The 16,219-nt window shown below is 32.8% G+C and overlaps 3 protein-coding genes and 1 non-coding gene across 4 annotated transcripts; 3 read left to right on the top strand and 1 right to left on the bottom strand.

The window, feature by feature from the left end:
• Positions 1–2,877: 2,877 nt before the first annotated feature.
• On the bottom strand, positions 2,878–8,393 carry LOC129308865 (uncharacterized). Its single transcript, XM_054950242.1, has 3 exons — positions 8,375–8,393; positions 4,023–8,230; positions 2,878–3,518 (listed from the first exon to the last, which is right to left on the bottom strand). Exons 1-3 carry the CDS (start codon positions 8,391–8,393, stop codon positions 2,901–2,903), a joined length of 4,845 nt encoding a protein of 1,614 aa, XP_054806217.1. The 3' UTR covers positions 2,878–2,900.
• LOC129310219 (small nucleolar RNA R71) lies at positions 7,903–8,007 on the top strand. Its single transcript, XR_008593057.1, has one exon. It is a non-coding gene; the product is annotated as a small nucleolar RNA R71 (small nucleolar RNA).
• A 1,933-nt stretch (positions 8,394–10,326) lies between the features above and the next one.
• LOC129308864 (uncharacterized) lies at positions 10,327–11,016 on the top strand. Its single transcript, XM_054950241.1, has 2 exons — positions 10,327–10,626; positions 10,903–11,016. Exons 1-2 carry the CDS (start codon positions 10,327–10,329, stop codon positions 11,014–11,016), a joined length of 414 nt encoding a protein of 137 aa, XP_054806216.1.
• A 3,853-nt stretch (positions 11,017–14,869) lies between these two features.
• LOC129308589 (17.3 kDa class I heat shock protein) lies at positions 14,870–15,779 on the top strand. The gene has a single exon (XM_054949814.1). It carries the CDS (start codon positions 15,066–15,068, stop codon positions 15,534–15,536), a length of 471 nt encoding a protein of 156 aa, XP_054805789.1. The 5' UTR covers positions 14,870–15,065; the 3' UTR covers positions 15,537–15,779.
• Positions 15,780–16,219: the final 440 nt, after the last annotated feature.

The raw sequence follows: 16,219 nt of genomic DNA, 5'->3' as shown, positions 1-16,219 counted from the left end.
TACTAATTAAGGGGTGAATTAGTAATTTGGGTTATTGTTGATTAGTTAAAAAAGTCAGTTCGTTTCCTCATCATTAAGATCAGTGATTCTCTAGAAAAGTTGGTAGAAACATATATTTGGGAAATTATGTGTTCACATGGAGTACCAAAGGATATAGTTTCCAACCGCAATCCAAGGTTTACATTTAGATTCTGGGGAGCATTATAAAGAACTATGGGTACTAGTTTGAAGTTTAATATTGCTTATCATCCTTAAATTGATAGGCAAATACAGTAAACTATCCAAAGTCTAGAGGATATGCTATGGTCTTACGTGTTAGAATTGCATGGTAGCTAGGTGACACTACTGTCGAATAGCACCAAAATTAATAAAAACTAGATTTTGCAGTAAAGTGCAACCTAGGTCGTCTCCCTAAGAGTCAATAGAGTAACTATTTAAATTATGATTATGAAAAGGTAAATAATGGGGGGTTTTTTTATGATGAAATTAAAAACTAAATTATAAATAAATAAATAGAGGAAATTCAATTAAGAAAATTACCGACAACAAGCAGCGCAATCAATCACAACCCAATCACCTAAATTTAACCTTCCTCGTCTACAAAATAAATTAATTTTATTCAACTTTATTATTCTGGTTTCATTATAATATTTCTCAAATTATCATTCAAGAATTAAACAAGAAGTTAAGTTATAGATTAATTGAAATCTCCTTTAACCCACAACCTAACAATTGTTTTATAGCCACACCAAAAACAAAGCATGGATAATCACCCAAGCCAAGCCAAATTACTCTTACAATGCTATATCAATCGATTATAGCAATTAAAACCTCAGATAAAATTTATAACTCAAAAATTATGCAATAAAGCTACTCTAATCAGTAATAGTAATTAAAGCATAAAATTTAGAGGTAGAGAGAAGAAGAGAAAATTGGAATAAAGCTAAAATAAAATCTTTCCTGAATATTAAAGACTCTGATTAAAATTTAGGATCATGGTTTGTGATTGATCACACCAAAAAAAAATTAGCTCTCCATAGAATTAAAAATCAAACAACATGAAATGAAAAATTGAGAAGCCATCACCCAAGAAATTGGAAGAAGGAAAGACGAATGGCGATCGCTGCTCTGTTTCCCTTCTTTCGTTTTTTTTTCCCAGATCGTGCTTCCTCTCCGTCCCCCATCTATTCATATATATATATATATATATGAAAAGTGGACCCTAATTAAAAATTACACTAAATAATCCAAAATAAATTCAAATAAAATTTTAAAGATTTGATTCTTGATTTGATCTCCAAGCATGCCCATATTCTTCTTATCCAAAATATTCTTCATCAATATCTTTCAAATTGAATCTAGAAAATCTGCACAAATAAAATAAAATTAAATAGCACCTGTGCAAAAATATTAAAGATATTATTTATATTTTAAAATCAAAGATTTAGTTAGTTAAAATTCCAAAACTGAATATTAGCTAATAAAATCAAATAATATCTAATTAAACTCAATTAGCCTTAAATAAATAATTAAAAGTCTAAATTAAAAGAATAAAAATATATAAAATTATCATTTATCAATTCCCCCACACTTAGACTTTTGCACTCCTGGGCAAAACTTAAATCTCAAATTTAAGAAAAGAACTGTGGAAGCAACAAAGAATAAGAAATAATTATAGCTCTTCAACATTTTAACACTTTAATCAATATCTCTTATATTGAGAATAACAAGTATCATGGCAATTTCATTTGGTAAGAATAAATTAAGCAATAGCCCCTCACAAAGGTCAAGTGTTTAACTCTCAACTCTCAAATGTATATAGGTAAGTGTTTCACTCAAGTTCCCCTATTAAAACCTCACTACCATAGGCTTGTTTATCATCTAGGTCTCCACTATTTATGTCATATGCAATGTAAGAATCAATAGGACTTTAGTTTAGGTTGTAATGGGGCTTAGGTAAAGGTATGATATAGGAAAATGAAGGTTAATAAACTTTAGGATAATGAAAAGTATATTTGAAACGAAATATATAGAATGAAAGAAACAAAATAAATTGATTTGGGTTTATTTTTCTCTCTTTATTTTGTTTTCCTTTCCTTTGCTTCATGCACCTTTTTTTTTTTTTTGTGTTATGACTTTTATGCTCTCTTTTCTTTTCTTTTCTTTTCTTTTCTTCCTTTCTTTCTTTGCTTTTTTTTTTTTCTCTCGTTTTTTTTTCAAAATAACCCAAATCTCTCTTCAAGCATATTCTTTCATTCCAACAAATATTATAATACACTTTTCATCACCTAAAGTGGGGTGAGAAGAATGAAAGGAAAATATTTTTATAGGTTATGTTTTCAATTGGCTAAAATTTTAAAGAAAAGGTTTAGGCTCAAAGGGGCTAACAAGGGATAAATTACATGGGATGGCTATTTGGCTAAGTAGGCTAAAAGAATGCCTAAATCATCTTCATGCAAAGCATATGCAATTATAGTCTCAACTAAGAATCAAGACAAGTTCTAGAGTGGGAGTAGTGATAGCAGAATACACACAAAAAGAGAATAATATTAGGCTCAAATCTTTACAAGCTAAAGGCTATCACATTAATTCATTGAAACCAAACTCATGCCACTTAACTTAAATTCTAAACATAAGATCAATTACTTATCATGCTCAAATGCATTCAAACTAAAATTGTCTTAAATTTGCAACTTCGCACAAATTATTTTTTTTTATTTTTTTATTTTGAAAACAAGAACACAAAAATAAAAAAAATGAAAACAAGAAAAAAAATTAGAAACAGCAAAAAACCTCCCCCCACACTTAAAATCTACAATGTCCTCAATGTAGAACATAGTTCGAAAGATGTATAGGAAAATGTAAATTAAAAGTGAAGAGAAATGATACAACCTGATCGATTAAGTATTATCTTGGAGGGAAGACTCCTCCACAATGTGTGTCTCAAATCCATCATAAAAATGCTTTAACCGATGCCCGTTAACTTTAAACTTTGCTCCAGTAGATTCTGCCATAATCTCTACTCCACCATAAGAAAACACTTTAGTAACTATAAAAGGACCTTCCCATCTAGAACGAAGTTTTCCTGGCATAAGTTTCAATCTGGCATTATAGAGTAACACTTTTTGTCCCACCTTGAACTCTTTTCTAACTATCAGCTTATCATGTATTAACTTGGTCTTTTCCTTGTAGATTCTTGAATTTTCATATGCTTCCAAGCGAAATTCTTCAAGCTCTTGCAATTGATATTTTCTTTGGGCTCCTGCTTTAGTTAAATCCATATTGCACTGCTTTACTGCCCAATAAGCTTTATGCTCAATCTCCACAGGTAAGTGACAAGCTTTCCCAAAAACAAGCCGATAAGGAGACATTCCGATTGGAGTCTTGTAGGCAGTTCTGTATGCCCACAATGCATCATCAAGTCTCTTACTCCAGTCTTTCCTATTAGGTTGCACTGTTTTTTCAAGAATCTGCTTTATCTCTCGATTCGAGACTTCAGCTTGCCCATTAGTTTGGGGGTGATAAGGGGTAGCCATCTTATGCACGACCCCATACTTACCCAATAAACTCTGCATGCTCCGATTACGAAAATGGGTGCCTTGGTCACTGATAATGGCCTTTGGAATACCAAACCTGCAAAAGATATGTGATCTAACAAAATCTACAACAGCAATAGAGTCATCAGTTCTGGTGGCTTTAGCTTCCACCCACTTAGAAACATAATCCACAGCTAGTAAAATGTAAGCAAATCCAAATGAAACAGGAAAAGGTCCCATGAAATCAATACCCCATACATCAAATATTTCACAGAAAAGTAAAGGTTGTTGAGGCATCTCATTTCTACGGGAGATATTTCCTGTATGCTGACATCTAGCACAATGTTTACAAAATGTATATGCATCACGAAATAGAGTAGGCCAGTACAATCCAGAATCAAGAACCTTTCTAGCAGTGCGTTGTGGACCAAAGTGTCCTCCACAAGCAAGTGTGTGACAAAAATGCAATATGGATTCAAACTCAATGTCAGGAATACATCTCCTAATAATCTGGTCACTACATATGCGCCAAAGGTATGGATCATCCCATATGTAATATCTAGCTTCCCTCTTGAACTTATCTAATTGATGTTTCTTTAAATGCACAGGCAATGCAGAGGCAGCTAAGTAATTAACTAAGTCAGCATACCAAGGAGTAACATCATGCATAGCATATAAGCATTCATCAGGAAAATTATCATCAATAGGAATAGAAGGAACCATAGGAGATTCAATGCGACTCAAATGGTCTGCGACAAAATTCTCAGCTCCACTCTTATCCTTTATCTCTAAGTTAAACTCCTGTAGCAAGAGCATCCATCTGACTAATCGTGGCTTTGCATTTGGCTTCCTTAAGAGATACTTTAATGCTGCATGATCAGAAAACACAACAACTTTTGCATTCAAAAGATATGATCTAAACTTATCTAATGCAAAAACAATAGCTAAAAGCTCCTTTTCAGTGGTAGTATAATTGGCTTGGGCTGCATCTAAAGTTCTGGAAGCATAAGCTATGACATGTGATTTCTTATCAACTTTTTGTGAAAGTACTGCGCCAAGAGCATAATTAGAAGCATCACATAATAATTCAAAAGGTAAATCCCAATTTGGCGGTTGAATGATTGGTGGAGTGGTCAATCTCTTCTTTAACTCATCAAATGCTTGCTCACAAGCTTTATCAAATTTGAAATCCACATCTTTCTGCAGCAATCTTGAGAGTGGTAAGGCTATCTTGCTAAAATCCTGTATAAACCTCCTGTAAAATCCTGCATGTCCAAGGAAAGAACGGACCTCTCTAACACTAGTAGGATAAGGTAAAGAAGTAATCACATCTACCTTAGCCTTATCAACTTCTATCCCCCTCTCAGAAACAACATGACCCAATACAATACCTTGTCTAACCATGAAATGACACTTTTCAAAGTTTAATACAAGATTTTTCTCAATACATCGCTCAAGTACTTTATCTAAATTTACTAGACACTCATCAAATGAATCTCCATATACAGTAAAATCATCCATAAAAACCTCTATGCAATAGTCTAGCAAATCTGCAAAAATACTCATCATGCATCTCTGGAATGTGGCTGGGGCATTGCATAATCCAAATGGCATCCTCCTATAAGCAAATGTGCCAAATGGACATGTGAATGTTGTCTTCTCTTGGTCCTCTGGAGCTATGCAAATCTGAAAATAACCTGAAAAACCATCTAGAAAACAGTAGTGAGATTTGCCTGCTAATTTCTCTAGCATTTGATCAATAAAAGGTAAAGGGAAGTGATCCTTCCTGGTTGCATCATTTAGCTTCCTGTAGTCGATGCACATCCTCCAGCTATTTTGCACTCTCATAGGAATCAACTCGTTCTTTTCATTCTTTACAACTGTGATCCCGCTCTTCTTTGGCACTACCTGTACTGGACTCACCCACTGGCTATCAGAAATAGGGTAAATGATACCTGCAGAAAGAAGTTTTGTTACCTCCTTTTTGACCACATCAATGATAAGTGGGTTAAGCCTCCTTTGAGGTTGCCTACATGGCTTTGCACCGTCTTCCATTAAGATCCTATGCATGCATATATCTGGACTGATGCCTGGAATGTCAGCTAGTGTCCATCCTATAGCTTTCTTGTGCTTTCTCAGTACCTCTAACAATTTTACCTCTTGGCAAGGATCAGAATCCTTTGCTATAATAATCGGTAATTTCTTACCTTCATCTAAGAATGCATATTTCAAATGTTCTGGTAGATCTTTCAATTCAAGTATAGGTGGCTGCTGAATAGAGGGAACTAGCTTATCGATAGTTAGCTCATCAACTCCACAAACCTGCATTCCATCAAAAGAAGCAGCAGTATCTTGTTCTAGAATACTAGAATTATCATTATTAATAGAATTACATGACATAGAGTTGATAGCAAAGTCTATAGTTCTTTCAGAGTCAGAAGCAATCATATCAGAGTCACTAGAAGTTTCAATGCCAATATCATGCATGGATTTGAATAACTCAACAATATCATCAGAACCAGAACAGTCAGAAGAATCTTCATAAATAATAGAGTCAGAACAATGTGTATTGCTATCTAAATCAACAATCTCAAGAGAACTAGAAACCATCTCATTGTAAAGCTCATCATATGTATCATCAATTAACATATCAAGCATGCTCACATTAATAACAGAATGATCCTCTATAGGATGTTTCATAGCCTCTAAAAGATTAAATTGAACAACACGTCCTGCAAATTCCATGGAAAGAGTACTATCTTTAACATTAATGATAGTATTAGCTGTCTTAAGAAATGGCCTACCCAAAATCAGTGGTGGTGGCCCATGACTATCATTTTTACCCATATCCAAAATATAAAAATCAGCAGGAAAGACTAAATCTTTTACCTTAACTAGAATGTCTTCAAGCATACCACTAGGATAGGCAAGTCTCCTGTCTGCTAATTGGACAATAATCCCGGCTGGCTTCATCTCACAACCCTGCAAAGAAGAAAATAGAGACTTGGGCATAACATTTATCGCTGCACCAAGATCAATCAAAGCGTTAGAAAATTCTAAATTTCCTATAGTACAGGGTATAGTGAAACTCCCTGGATCTTTGCATTTTAAGGGCATAGGGGGTTGGCACTGCATTCCTTCATGAAATAAAGCTGATACACTTCTTCCTAGATTGACCTTCTCGTTAGCTTTGAATCTTCTCTTGTTCGTGCATAGGTCTTTCAAGAACTTTGCATATTTAGGAATTTGCTTTACTGCCTCCAAAAGGGGAATATTGACTTCAACCTTCTTGAAAACATCAAGCACTTCTTTCTCCAATTCAGCTTCCTTTAACTTCTTGCTTTGAGTCTCCCTATTTGGAAATGGAAGGATCTTCCTTGGTTCCTTTTCTTCATTAGCCTCCTCAAGTGTGACTTGTGTTGCTGCAGCCGACTTATTCTTGATAGATGTTGTGGAGGGCTCTGGAAGCTCCTTTCCACTTCTAAGAGTGATAGCACTAACATTACTACAATTAGGATTTACAACTGTTTGAGAAGGCAACTTTCCAGAACCTTGACTCTTCAATTCATTAACGGAGGTGGACAACTGCCCAATTTGATTCTCCAATTTTTGGATTACTGTCTCAGTGCGTTGTTGAAATTGAATGTTATTAGTTGCCATTTGCTTCATTAACTCTTCTAGACTTGGTCCATCATTTTTAGACCCTGAAATAGGAGTAGATTGCCTCATTGGTTGCATAGGCTGTGAATTTTGACCTGTAGCATTATATTGTTGTTGTTGGCTTCCTCCATATCTGAAATTAGGGTGATCTCTCCACCCTGGATTATAAGTGTTAGAGAAAGGATCATATTTTTGGCCCTGTTGCATAGATCTAGTTGGAAAAATCCCAGCACAATTCTCAACTCTATCATCCAACTGTGGGCATTGATCAGTAGTGTGTGTGGCTAAAAAACAGATGCCACATAGAGGCCCAACTAAGGCAGAAGATGTGGTAGCTTGCTGAGGATTATAAAATTGAGGTTGTGCACACGTCTGTGAGGGATACGCCTGTGGAAAAGTTGGCACTGCTGGTGAATTCATTAATTTTTGTTGTGTTAAGGCAATGTGCCGAACCATGCTAGAGAGCTCCTCCATCTTGTTCTCAAATTTAGGATCATATTGTGGTGTTGGAATCTCATTCACCCCCTTAACTGCTTGGTTAGCTCGTGTCCCAAATTGTTGAGAATTTTGTGCCATCTTAGAAATGAGATTCATGGCATCAGTTGGAGTAAGTTCTACCAAAGCACCACCAGCTGCGGCATCAACAAACCACCTATCTGTTGGTAAGAGACCTTCATAAAAATGTTGAACCAGCTGCTGATCAGGTATTTGATGGTGAGGGCAGCTGGCACATAATTTCTTAAATCTCTCCCAATATTCATGAAATGTCTCCCCAGTCATCTGACGAATCCCACAAATATCCTTTTTAATTGCAGCTGTGCGAGAGGCAGGGAAGAATTTTTCTAAGAATAACTGTGTCATTTGATCCCAAGATGTAATGGCACCTGGTTGCAAGTAATACAACCAATCTTTTGCCACTCCATCCAATGAAAAAGGAAAAGCCCTCAATTTGATTTGCTCTTCTGAAACTCCTTGAGGCTTCATGGTGGAGCACACAATATGAAATTCCTTCAAGTGCCTATTCGGGTCCTCTCCTGTAAGACCATGAAATTTAGGTAGCAAATGTACTAAACCAGATTTCAATTCAAAACTAGCATTTGCATCTAAATTAGGATATTGAATGCATAAATTTTGATAGTGTGCATTAGGAGCAGCCAATTCTTTAATTGTTCTATTACCATTATTATTTTCAGCCATATTTTCCAACTTAACTGTAGAGTCTAAGTCAGATTTAGAATCACTAATAATGCTATCAATCAATTCAGACAAAATTTCAGAGATCACACTATCCCTAATTTTACGGTGCTTTTGATTTTTACGGTTAGTACGACAAGTTCTCTCAATCTCAAGTTCAAATCAATTAATTTATCTTGTAAAGATCTTGTCATGCACTAATAAACTGGAAAAACAATGAAAAACACCTAAAACAAGTAAAGACAAAAAATAATAATAAATCTTGAAAAAAATAAAAAATACTAGAGAAAAAAAAAAAAAAAAATAAAAATAATGAGAAAGAAGAAAAAAAAAACTAATAACCAAACTCAAAAAGTTAACACCTTTGACTCCCCGGCAACGGCGCCAAAATTTTGACACTACTGTCGAATAGCACCAAAATTAATAAAAACTAGATTTTACAGTAAAGTGCAACCTAGGTCGTCTCCCTAAGAGTCAATAGAGTAACTATTTAAATTATGATTATGAAAAGGTAAATAATGGGGGGGTTTTTTTATGATGAAATTAAAAACTAAATTATAAATAAATAAATAGAGGAAATTCAATTAAGAAAATTACCGACAACAAGCAGCGCAATCAATCACAACCCAATCACCTAAATTTAACCTTCCTCGTCTACAAAATAAATTAATTTTATTCAACTTGATTATTCTGGTTTCATTATAATATTTCTCAAATTATCATTCAAGAATTAAACAAGAAGTTAAGTTATAGATTAATTGAAATCTCCTTTAACCCACAACCTAACAATTGTTTTATAGCCACACCAAAAACAAAGCATGGATAATCACCCAAGCCAAGCCAAATTACTCTTACAATGCTATATCAATCGATTATAGCAATTAAAACCTCAGATAAAATTTATAACTCAAAAATTATGCAATAAAGCTACTCTAATCAATAATAGTAATTAAAGCATAAAATTTAGAGGTAGAGAGAAGAAGAGAAAATTGGAATAAAGCTAAAATAAAATCTTTCCTGAATATTAAAGACTCTGATTAAAATTTAGGATCATGGTTTGTGATTGATCACACCAAAAAAAAAATTAGCTCTCCATAGAATTAAAAATCAAACAACATGAAATGAAAAATTGAGAAGCCATCACCTAAGAAATTGGAAGAAGGAAAGACGAATGGCGATCGCTGCTCTGTTTCCCTTCTTTCGTTTTTTTTTTCCCAGATCGTGCTTCCTCTCCGTCCCCCATCTATTCATATATATATATATATATGAAAAGTGGACCCTAATTAAAAATTACACTAAATAATCCAAAATAAATTCAAATAAAATTTAAAGATTTGATTCTTGATTTGATCTCCAAGCATGCCCATATTCTTCTTATCCAAAATATTCTTCATCAATATCTTTCAAATTGAATCTAGAAAATCTGCACAAATAAAATAAAATTAAATAGCACCTGTGCAAAAATATTAAAGATATTATTTATATTTTAAAATCAAAGATTTAGTTAGTTAAAATTCCAAAACTGAATATTAGCTAATAAAATCAAATAATATCTAATTAAACTCAATTAGCCTTAAATAAATAATTAAAAGTCTAAATTAAAAGAATAAAAATATATAAAATTATCATTTATCACTAGGATAGCCATTTGCAATTGGCTAAATTTATGTGTAACAATAGCTACCATTTCAGTATTCAAATGGCATCATATGAAGCTCTATATTGAAAAAAGTATAGATCACTATAATGTTTGACAAAATTGAGTGAAAGAAGTGTTATAAGGCATGACATTACAGACCAGACTACTCAAAAGATTGAGTTCATATAGCAAAAACTGTTGATAACTCAAAGCAGGTAGAAGAGTTATGCCGATCGATGAAGAAGGCCATTAGAGTTTTTGGTAGGTAACCATATATTTTTGAAGGTTACACCAATAATGGGAATTGGAAGGTCAATTAGAGCTAAGAAATTGACTTCTAGATTTATGGGTTCGTTCGAAGTTCTAGAGAGAATCAGGCTAGTTGCTTATCGAATTGCCTTACCTTCACAATTATCCTTCACAATTCATTATATATTTCACGGGTCTCAACTCAAGAAATACCAACTAGATCTTTCTCATATAATTGAGCCTGAAGAGGTAGAATTGCAAGAGAACATGACCTATAAAGCAAAACCAAAACAAATAGTAGATGTGGAGGATAAGCAGTTGAGAAATAAGATTATTCTACTAATGAAGGTAATCTAAAAGGGTATAACTCCTGGTGACACAACCTAGGAGACAGAAGCCAAGATGACATAATAATACCCTCAGTTGGTCCCGTAGGTATGTGTGTATTACTAGTAGTATTTCAATTTTAGGGACAAAATTCTTAAAAGAAGGGGAGAACTGTAACATCCCGAATTTCTAATTCTAGCATTAATACTAATTAAGAGGTGAATTAGTAATTTAATGTGGGATTAAGATTTGAAAGATAGAGGGGTGTATTGACTCTTTAAAATGTTATATGAACAGATTAGTGTGGAAGAACGGCATTGTGAAGTAGAGTATGTGAGCATGGTAATGAGTTTCCTCACTGTGCCACACATTATAGTTAGAGATGGGTATGCTGCAGTGCATGGCACATAATTCTAATTAATAAGGACGTGATAGCTTATGAAAAAAACAAAAAGAAAAGCAAGAGAAAGAGGTTCGGGCATGGAGAAGAAGGGGACCTCTATTAGGGCAAGCAATCTTAGGAGTAAGGACAACGTTTCCAACCTATTACTTATCAAGTAGTCTTGTAATGCCTTAACTTTTGATTCTACCCTATTTTCTCTTAGTTTAAACTAATAAGAAATTGAATCCAAAAGTTTTAAGGAGATGATTTCTTATCTAATAATAATAAAAAGTTCTATAGAATTAAATTAGTATTTTGTGACTGGTTTAAGTCGGAACAATAAAACTTTGAGCTTTAGACTTAAATTAACCTATTTGAGAGAGAGAGAGAGACTAATGAGAGAAATCTAATTAAGAAAAGGTTAATGCTTGTAATGAGTGGTAATTAGTCCTAATACGCGTGGATAAACATGAATAGAGGAAGTAATAGCTATTAGATGCTTAATTATTGTAATTGACACTTTTAGTCAATAAGACAATTGACTTCGGTTGTTAATTTTGTATAGATTCTAGCATGTGACGCGTTAATAAGTTGAAAGAGACTTGAGTAATGATATAACATAGGTAACCCTTTCTATCAAACAGAAGGGTTAAGGTAACCATATAGTTTATTATGTTTATTAACTATCATAACTGTGTAAAAGTAATTGTATAATTGCAAAATCATTGTTTTGTCAGTTTCTATGAATAATTTAACATTATAAATGGTTTCAGTATAAAATTAATTTGTAAATAAAAGTGTGATGATCACTGGTTTAGATTGATCTATATAAGAGTGAGTGAGTGTGTGTGTGTGTGTGTTTTTTTTATGTGAGTTGTGGGAAAAGTAATGATATATGTGTGAAAAACATAATTATAAAGGGTGAGAGTTCACCTAGGATATGTTTAGATGTGTGTATGCCTAGATATGAGTAAATAAATTCATATGATCAGGCTAGCATCATAGGATATCTAGTGTAGCATTATATTGGCTGGTATCATAGGTAATCCGGTATAGCATTATATTGAGACTGTTACCATGAGACATCCAGGCATTCTGACAACTCCCTAGTACTCATTAGGGTGCGGTTAAGAGTCAATGATACCTCTATCGCAAGTGTGTGAGATGAGAGAAACCATGGTCTGTAGGTAGGATAAATTACCTTTGGTCAGATGTTTGTACCACTAAGAATGTGCTCAGGTCAATATGTGATTGATCCATTAGAGCCTATGGTTTCGTGTCGATGAGCTTTGGAGGTTTGGTGGCTAGATGATCATGTTGTTGTGGTAGTTGTGTGGAAATGCTTTAAAAAGAGAAAATTATATATACTTTTTTTATATATAAGCTATTACATTGGTTTTATTATTTTGGTATAGTTATCTGTAGTAATAGACATTTAATGAGCTATATTGATTATTGAGATTTTGATTTCACCTGCAGTTATTTACATTTTTCAAGTTCTGCTAGTAGTGGTATTAAAGGAAAAGATTCAGGCCAAGAACTATGATTTTCTCAATATAGCCTTGTAAGAATTGGTGTAATGAATTTATATATAAGTAGTTATGAATATGTATATAAGTTGCTATAGGATTTGATACATGTGCATAATGTTGTGAATATTGTGTGTATGGTGGTTTTTATATCCTAGCCCATTGTGTATGTGTAATTGTGGTGGAAATGATATTTTAGGCTAGCGAATGAATATGTGTACGTGTGGTTATATGTAAATGGGTTGTATATGTAGAATTTGGTTGTGGATATGAATGAGATTGAGAAATGTGAATATGCCCAAAAGAGTGTGGTAGGCAGTTTGCAGGTCAAATGTATATATACATGATTTATTAATGTATAATTGCTCAATCAGGTGTTGATTATTCATTTGAATATGATCAAGGCCCTAAAAGTAGCCAATGACTTGTGGTTTTAAATGGTGATGTTTAAGTGGTGAATTTTGACATTAAACAGTCAAAATGTACTTGAATATCTAACTTTTAAATGAGATATCGAATTTAAATGAAATCAGTGTTGTTAGTTAGATTGTGAAAAAAACTTCTTGTGGGAGCTTGAATCACCAAAATACGACATCCGATGTAAAAACGTCGCACATCCAAAGTTTACATCAGATTTTGACATTGACAATAGAATTTGGTGTGTGTGCACCGCTGTGCATGTGTCAGTGTGTGATAGCATGCCACAGCACATGGTCCAGAGTGTGATGATAATGTCTCTATGCACATGCAGTACAAGCCATGGCGCATGACCTACTTTTTGTGTGAATTGTGATGTTTTAAGTTGCTCTTTGGTGTGCTTATGCCTAATACTTCTGCTGTGTGCTATTTTAAATAACTTAAATAGTTTTTGTAAAGATATTTTCAAAAGTTTTATATTGAGATCTTAAAGCTTTCAAAATATGATTTTGAATTGATTAGTAAAAAGCGTGAAAGGTTGTATGATAATGTCATTGAGAGCATTACACTCATTAATCACTCTTATAAATAAGACGTACTACTTCTTAGATTTTTTTTTATTAGATGAAGTGTATATTTGGATTAAAAAAAAATTCATAACTGAGATTAGCAAATTAAAATTAAAAGAAAATTCTATGATTGTAACATAATTTATGTTTGAAAACCTTTTATTTAGAAGTTAATTGAACAAATTGAAATTTTTTTTGAATAATTTGATTCAAAAGCTAGTTGAAATGTAGTATGACAAAAATATATATGAATTTTATTATATATAACTCATTTGATATTTTTAAGAAAAATAATAAACTTTATATTACAATTTTTTTAAGAAAGAGATAATTTAAAAATCAAAAATAAATTGGAAAATCAAAAATCATAATTTTTAAACAAAAAAGGTAGAATGAAATTCTAAAATAAATTTATAAATTATAATTAATTATTAATATTGATATTCTTTTGATATAAAATATAAAATTAATAAAACGTTGAATATTCTAAATGAAAAGTAATACAATTTAATTTTTAGACTTTATACAAAAATAGTCTCACATGATTTGTGCTATATATAGTTTTTTATTCCTTTATAAAATTAAATAAAAATAATTACAGTCGATTTCTCTTTCAATGTTTTTTAAACAATTAAATAAAAATAAAAAATTTAATGTAGACTTCCACCTTCTAAATCTTAAAAAGATTGTAAAAATAGTGATGTTTTATTTTGATAATTGAAAGAAAGGAGGAAAGAGAAGACAAGAAAAAAAAATCTGACATTCATTTGGCTTGTGTAGTGCGCTTCACCTTATCATAAGGAGTCCGGTTTCGGTACTGCAGTGCTCATCATGAAAAAAGATTTGTGCCATTTAAATTTTAATTTAAATGGTTTGAAATTTTTTAAATTTAAATTTTAATTTTATAAAAATAAAATTTATAAATTTTTTTATAAATATATTTATCATCAATCTAGATATATTCATTATTGATCTAAACAGTACTAATTAAATTTGGATAATTCAATTTAATGGTATAATTTTCACAAATTAACTATCTGGATATACTCTGAATAGTTTAAATTCAACATTAAATTTTATTTGCAAGGTCTAGATTTAAAGTTTTTATTTTTATTTTATATTTAATAAAATAAAATTTATTAAAAAATTTAATATTAAATCTGTCTTATCCAAAGTATATCTAGATAATTAATTTATAAAAATTATAATATTAAATTGAATCACTTAGAGTCTCAAATTGAATTAGTCTCTAAATTATATAAATTAAATTATCTTTATTTTATTTTATTTCTTTAACTCGTTTTTTTTTTTTTATAAAAAACCTTCAAAACTCTAAAGCTGAAATAATAATCAGAAATCTGGACGCTTCCATGTTCCCGACCCTTCTGGAAATATCTGAAGTGAGCTCGGAAGTACTAGATTTCTCCCTCCTTCGCTTTTAAATACCTGATGCATCCCCCTCCGTTGCCAGCGAAATATTCTCAGTCAATTCGTGATTAATCCACAACACCAAGTGCACACTTTCTACTTTCTCGTTGGATTTTCAATCTCCACGATTCGAAGATGTCGTTGATCCCGAGTTTCTTTGGCGACCGGAGGAGCAGCGTTTTCGATCCCTTCTCTCTTGACGTCTGGGATCCCTTCAAGGACTTCCCTTTTCCTTCTTCTCTCTCAACTCTTTCCCGGGAAAATTCTGCATTCATCGGAACTCGGATTGACTGGAAGGAGACCCCCGAAGCACACGTGTTTAAAGCCGATCTTCCAGGGCTGAAAAAGGAGGAGGTCAAGGTTGAGATCGAAGACAACAGTGTGCTTCAGATAAGCGGAGAGAGGAACGTGGAGAAAGAAGACAAGAACGACACGTGGCACCGCGTGGAGCGTAGCAGCGGCAAGTTCTTGAGGAGATTCAGGCTGCCGGAGAACGCCAAGATGGATCAAGTGAAGGCTTCCATGGAGAATGGGGTTCTCACTGTGACTGTTCCCAAGGAAGAGGTGAAGAAGCCTGAGGTTAAGGCCATCGAGATCTCTGGTTGAGAATAATGGATGACAATTTTCTGTTTATGCTCTGTTTTTTGTTTTTTCTGTGTTTATAATCGTTTTCTTGGTTTGAATTTCTGGGGTTGTGATCTGCGTTTATGCTATTTCTTGTGAATGTTTGTCTGTGACATATATGTCAGAAATATTGAATTTCGTGGACGCTTGTAAAGTTTCACTTGGGATTTTGTTTTGATGGGTGTGGTTTTGGATTAACATATGAGCCTCGTTTTTCTTTTGTAATCTTGTCTTCCTTGTTGATTTTAATTTAATTTCTTGTTCTTTTAAATTCATTGGTGGAAATTTGCATTGAGGTTGGATTGGAGAGGTCGTGAGGGTTATTGCAGGGATCTACGGTAAATTAAAGTTGGATTTATGAGGAAAGAAAGCGAGGAGGGCAGTTGAAAGCGTTCAGTCTTTAATTTATATGTTTCTTTGGACGAAGTATCCTTCATTTGCTAATCACAAATTTTAAGGAATGACTGCAAAGAAACTTGTGAAGTCGCTCGTTTAACCGCGGAATAAACTTTAATGTTTTAGTATTTAAAAAAATCAAGATAAATGTAAATTTAAAAATTGAAAAATATTTGAAATACTTTTTTTGTGGATATTTTTAAGATTTTTATTTTATCTTAATTGCAAATATAAAATGTATTATTGCTCTCTCTTCTATTTTATTTTTA

Source organism: Prosopis cineraria, unplaced genomic scaffold, assembly GCF_029017545.1.
Source record: "Prosopis cineraria cultivar Desert tree isolate PC_DT_omini unplaced genomic scaffold, ASM2901754v1 PC4, whole genome shotgun sequence".
Classification (NCBI taxonomy): Eukaryota; Viridiplantae; Streptophyta; class Magnoliopsida; order Fabales; family Fabaceae; genus Prosopis; species Prosopis cineraria.
Note: the sequence above shows the minus strand (reverse complement) of the source record. Positions and strands in the feature narration are given on the sequence as shown.

Excerpts from the sequence above, each read along its gene's own strand:
- LOC129308589 (XM_054949814.1), top strand. The coding sequence starts at position 15,066 with ATGTCGTTGATCCCGAGTTTCTTTGGCGACCGGAGGAGCAGCGTTTTC.
- LOC129308864 (XM_054950241.1), top strand. The coding sequence starts at position 10,327 with ATGGGAATTGGAAGGTCAATTAGAGCTAAGAAATTGACTTCTAGATTT. Across the intron at positions 10,627-10,902 it reads AGATTATTCTACTAATGAAG|ATTAGTGTGGAAGAACGGCA; the intron begins GTAATCTAAAAG and ends TTATATGAACAG.
- LOC129308865 (XM_054950242.1), bottom strand. Across the intron at positions 3,519-4,022 it reads TTAGGAGATGTATTCCTGAC|CCCCAAACTAATGGGCAAGC; the intron begins ATTGAGTTTGAA and ends ACCCCTTATCAC.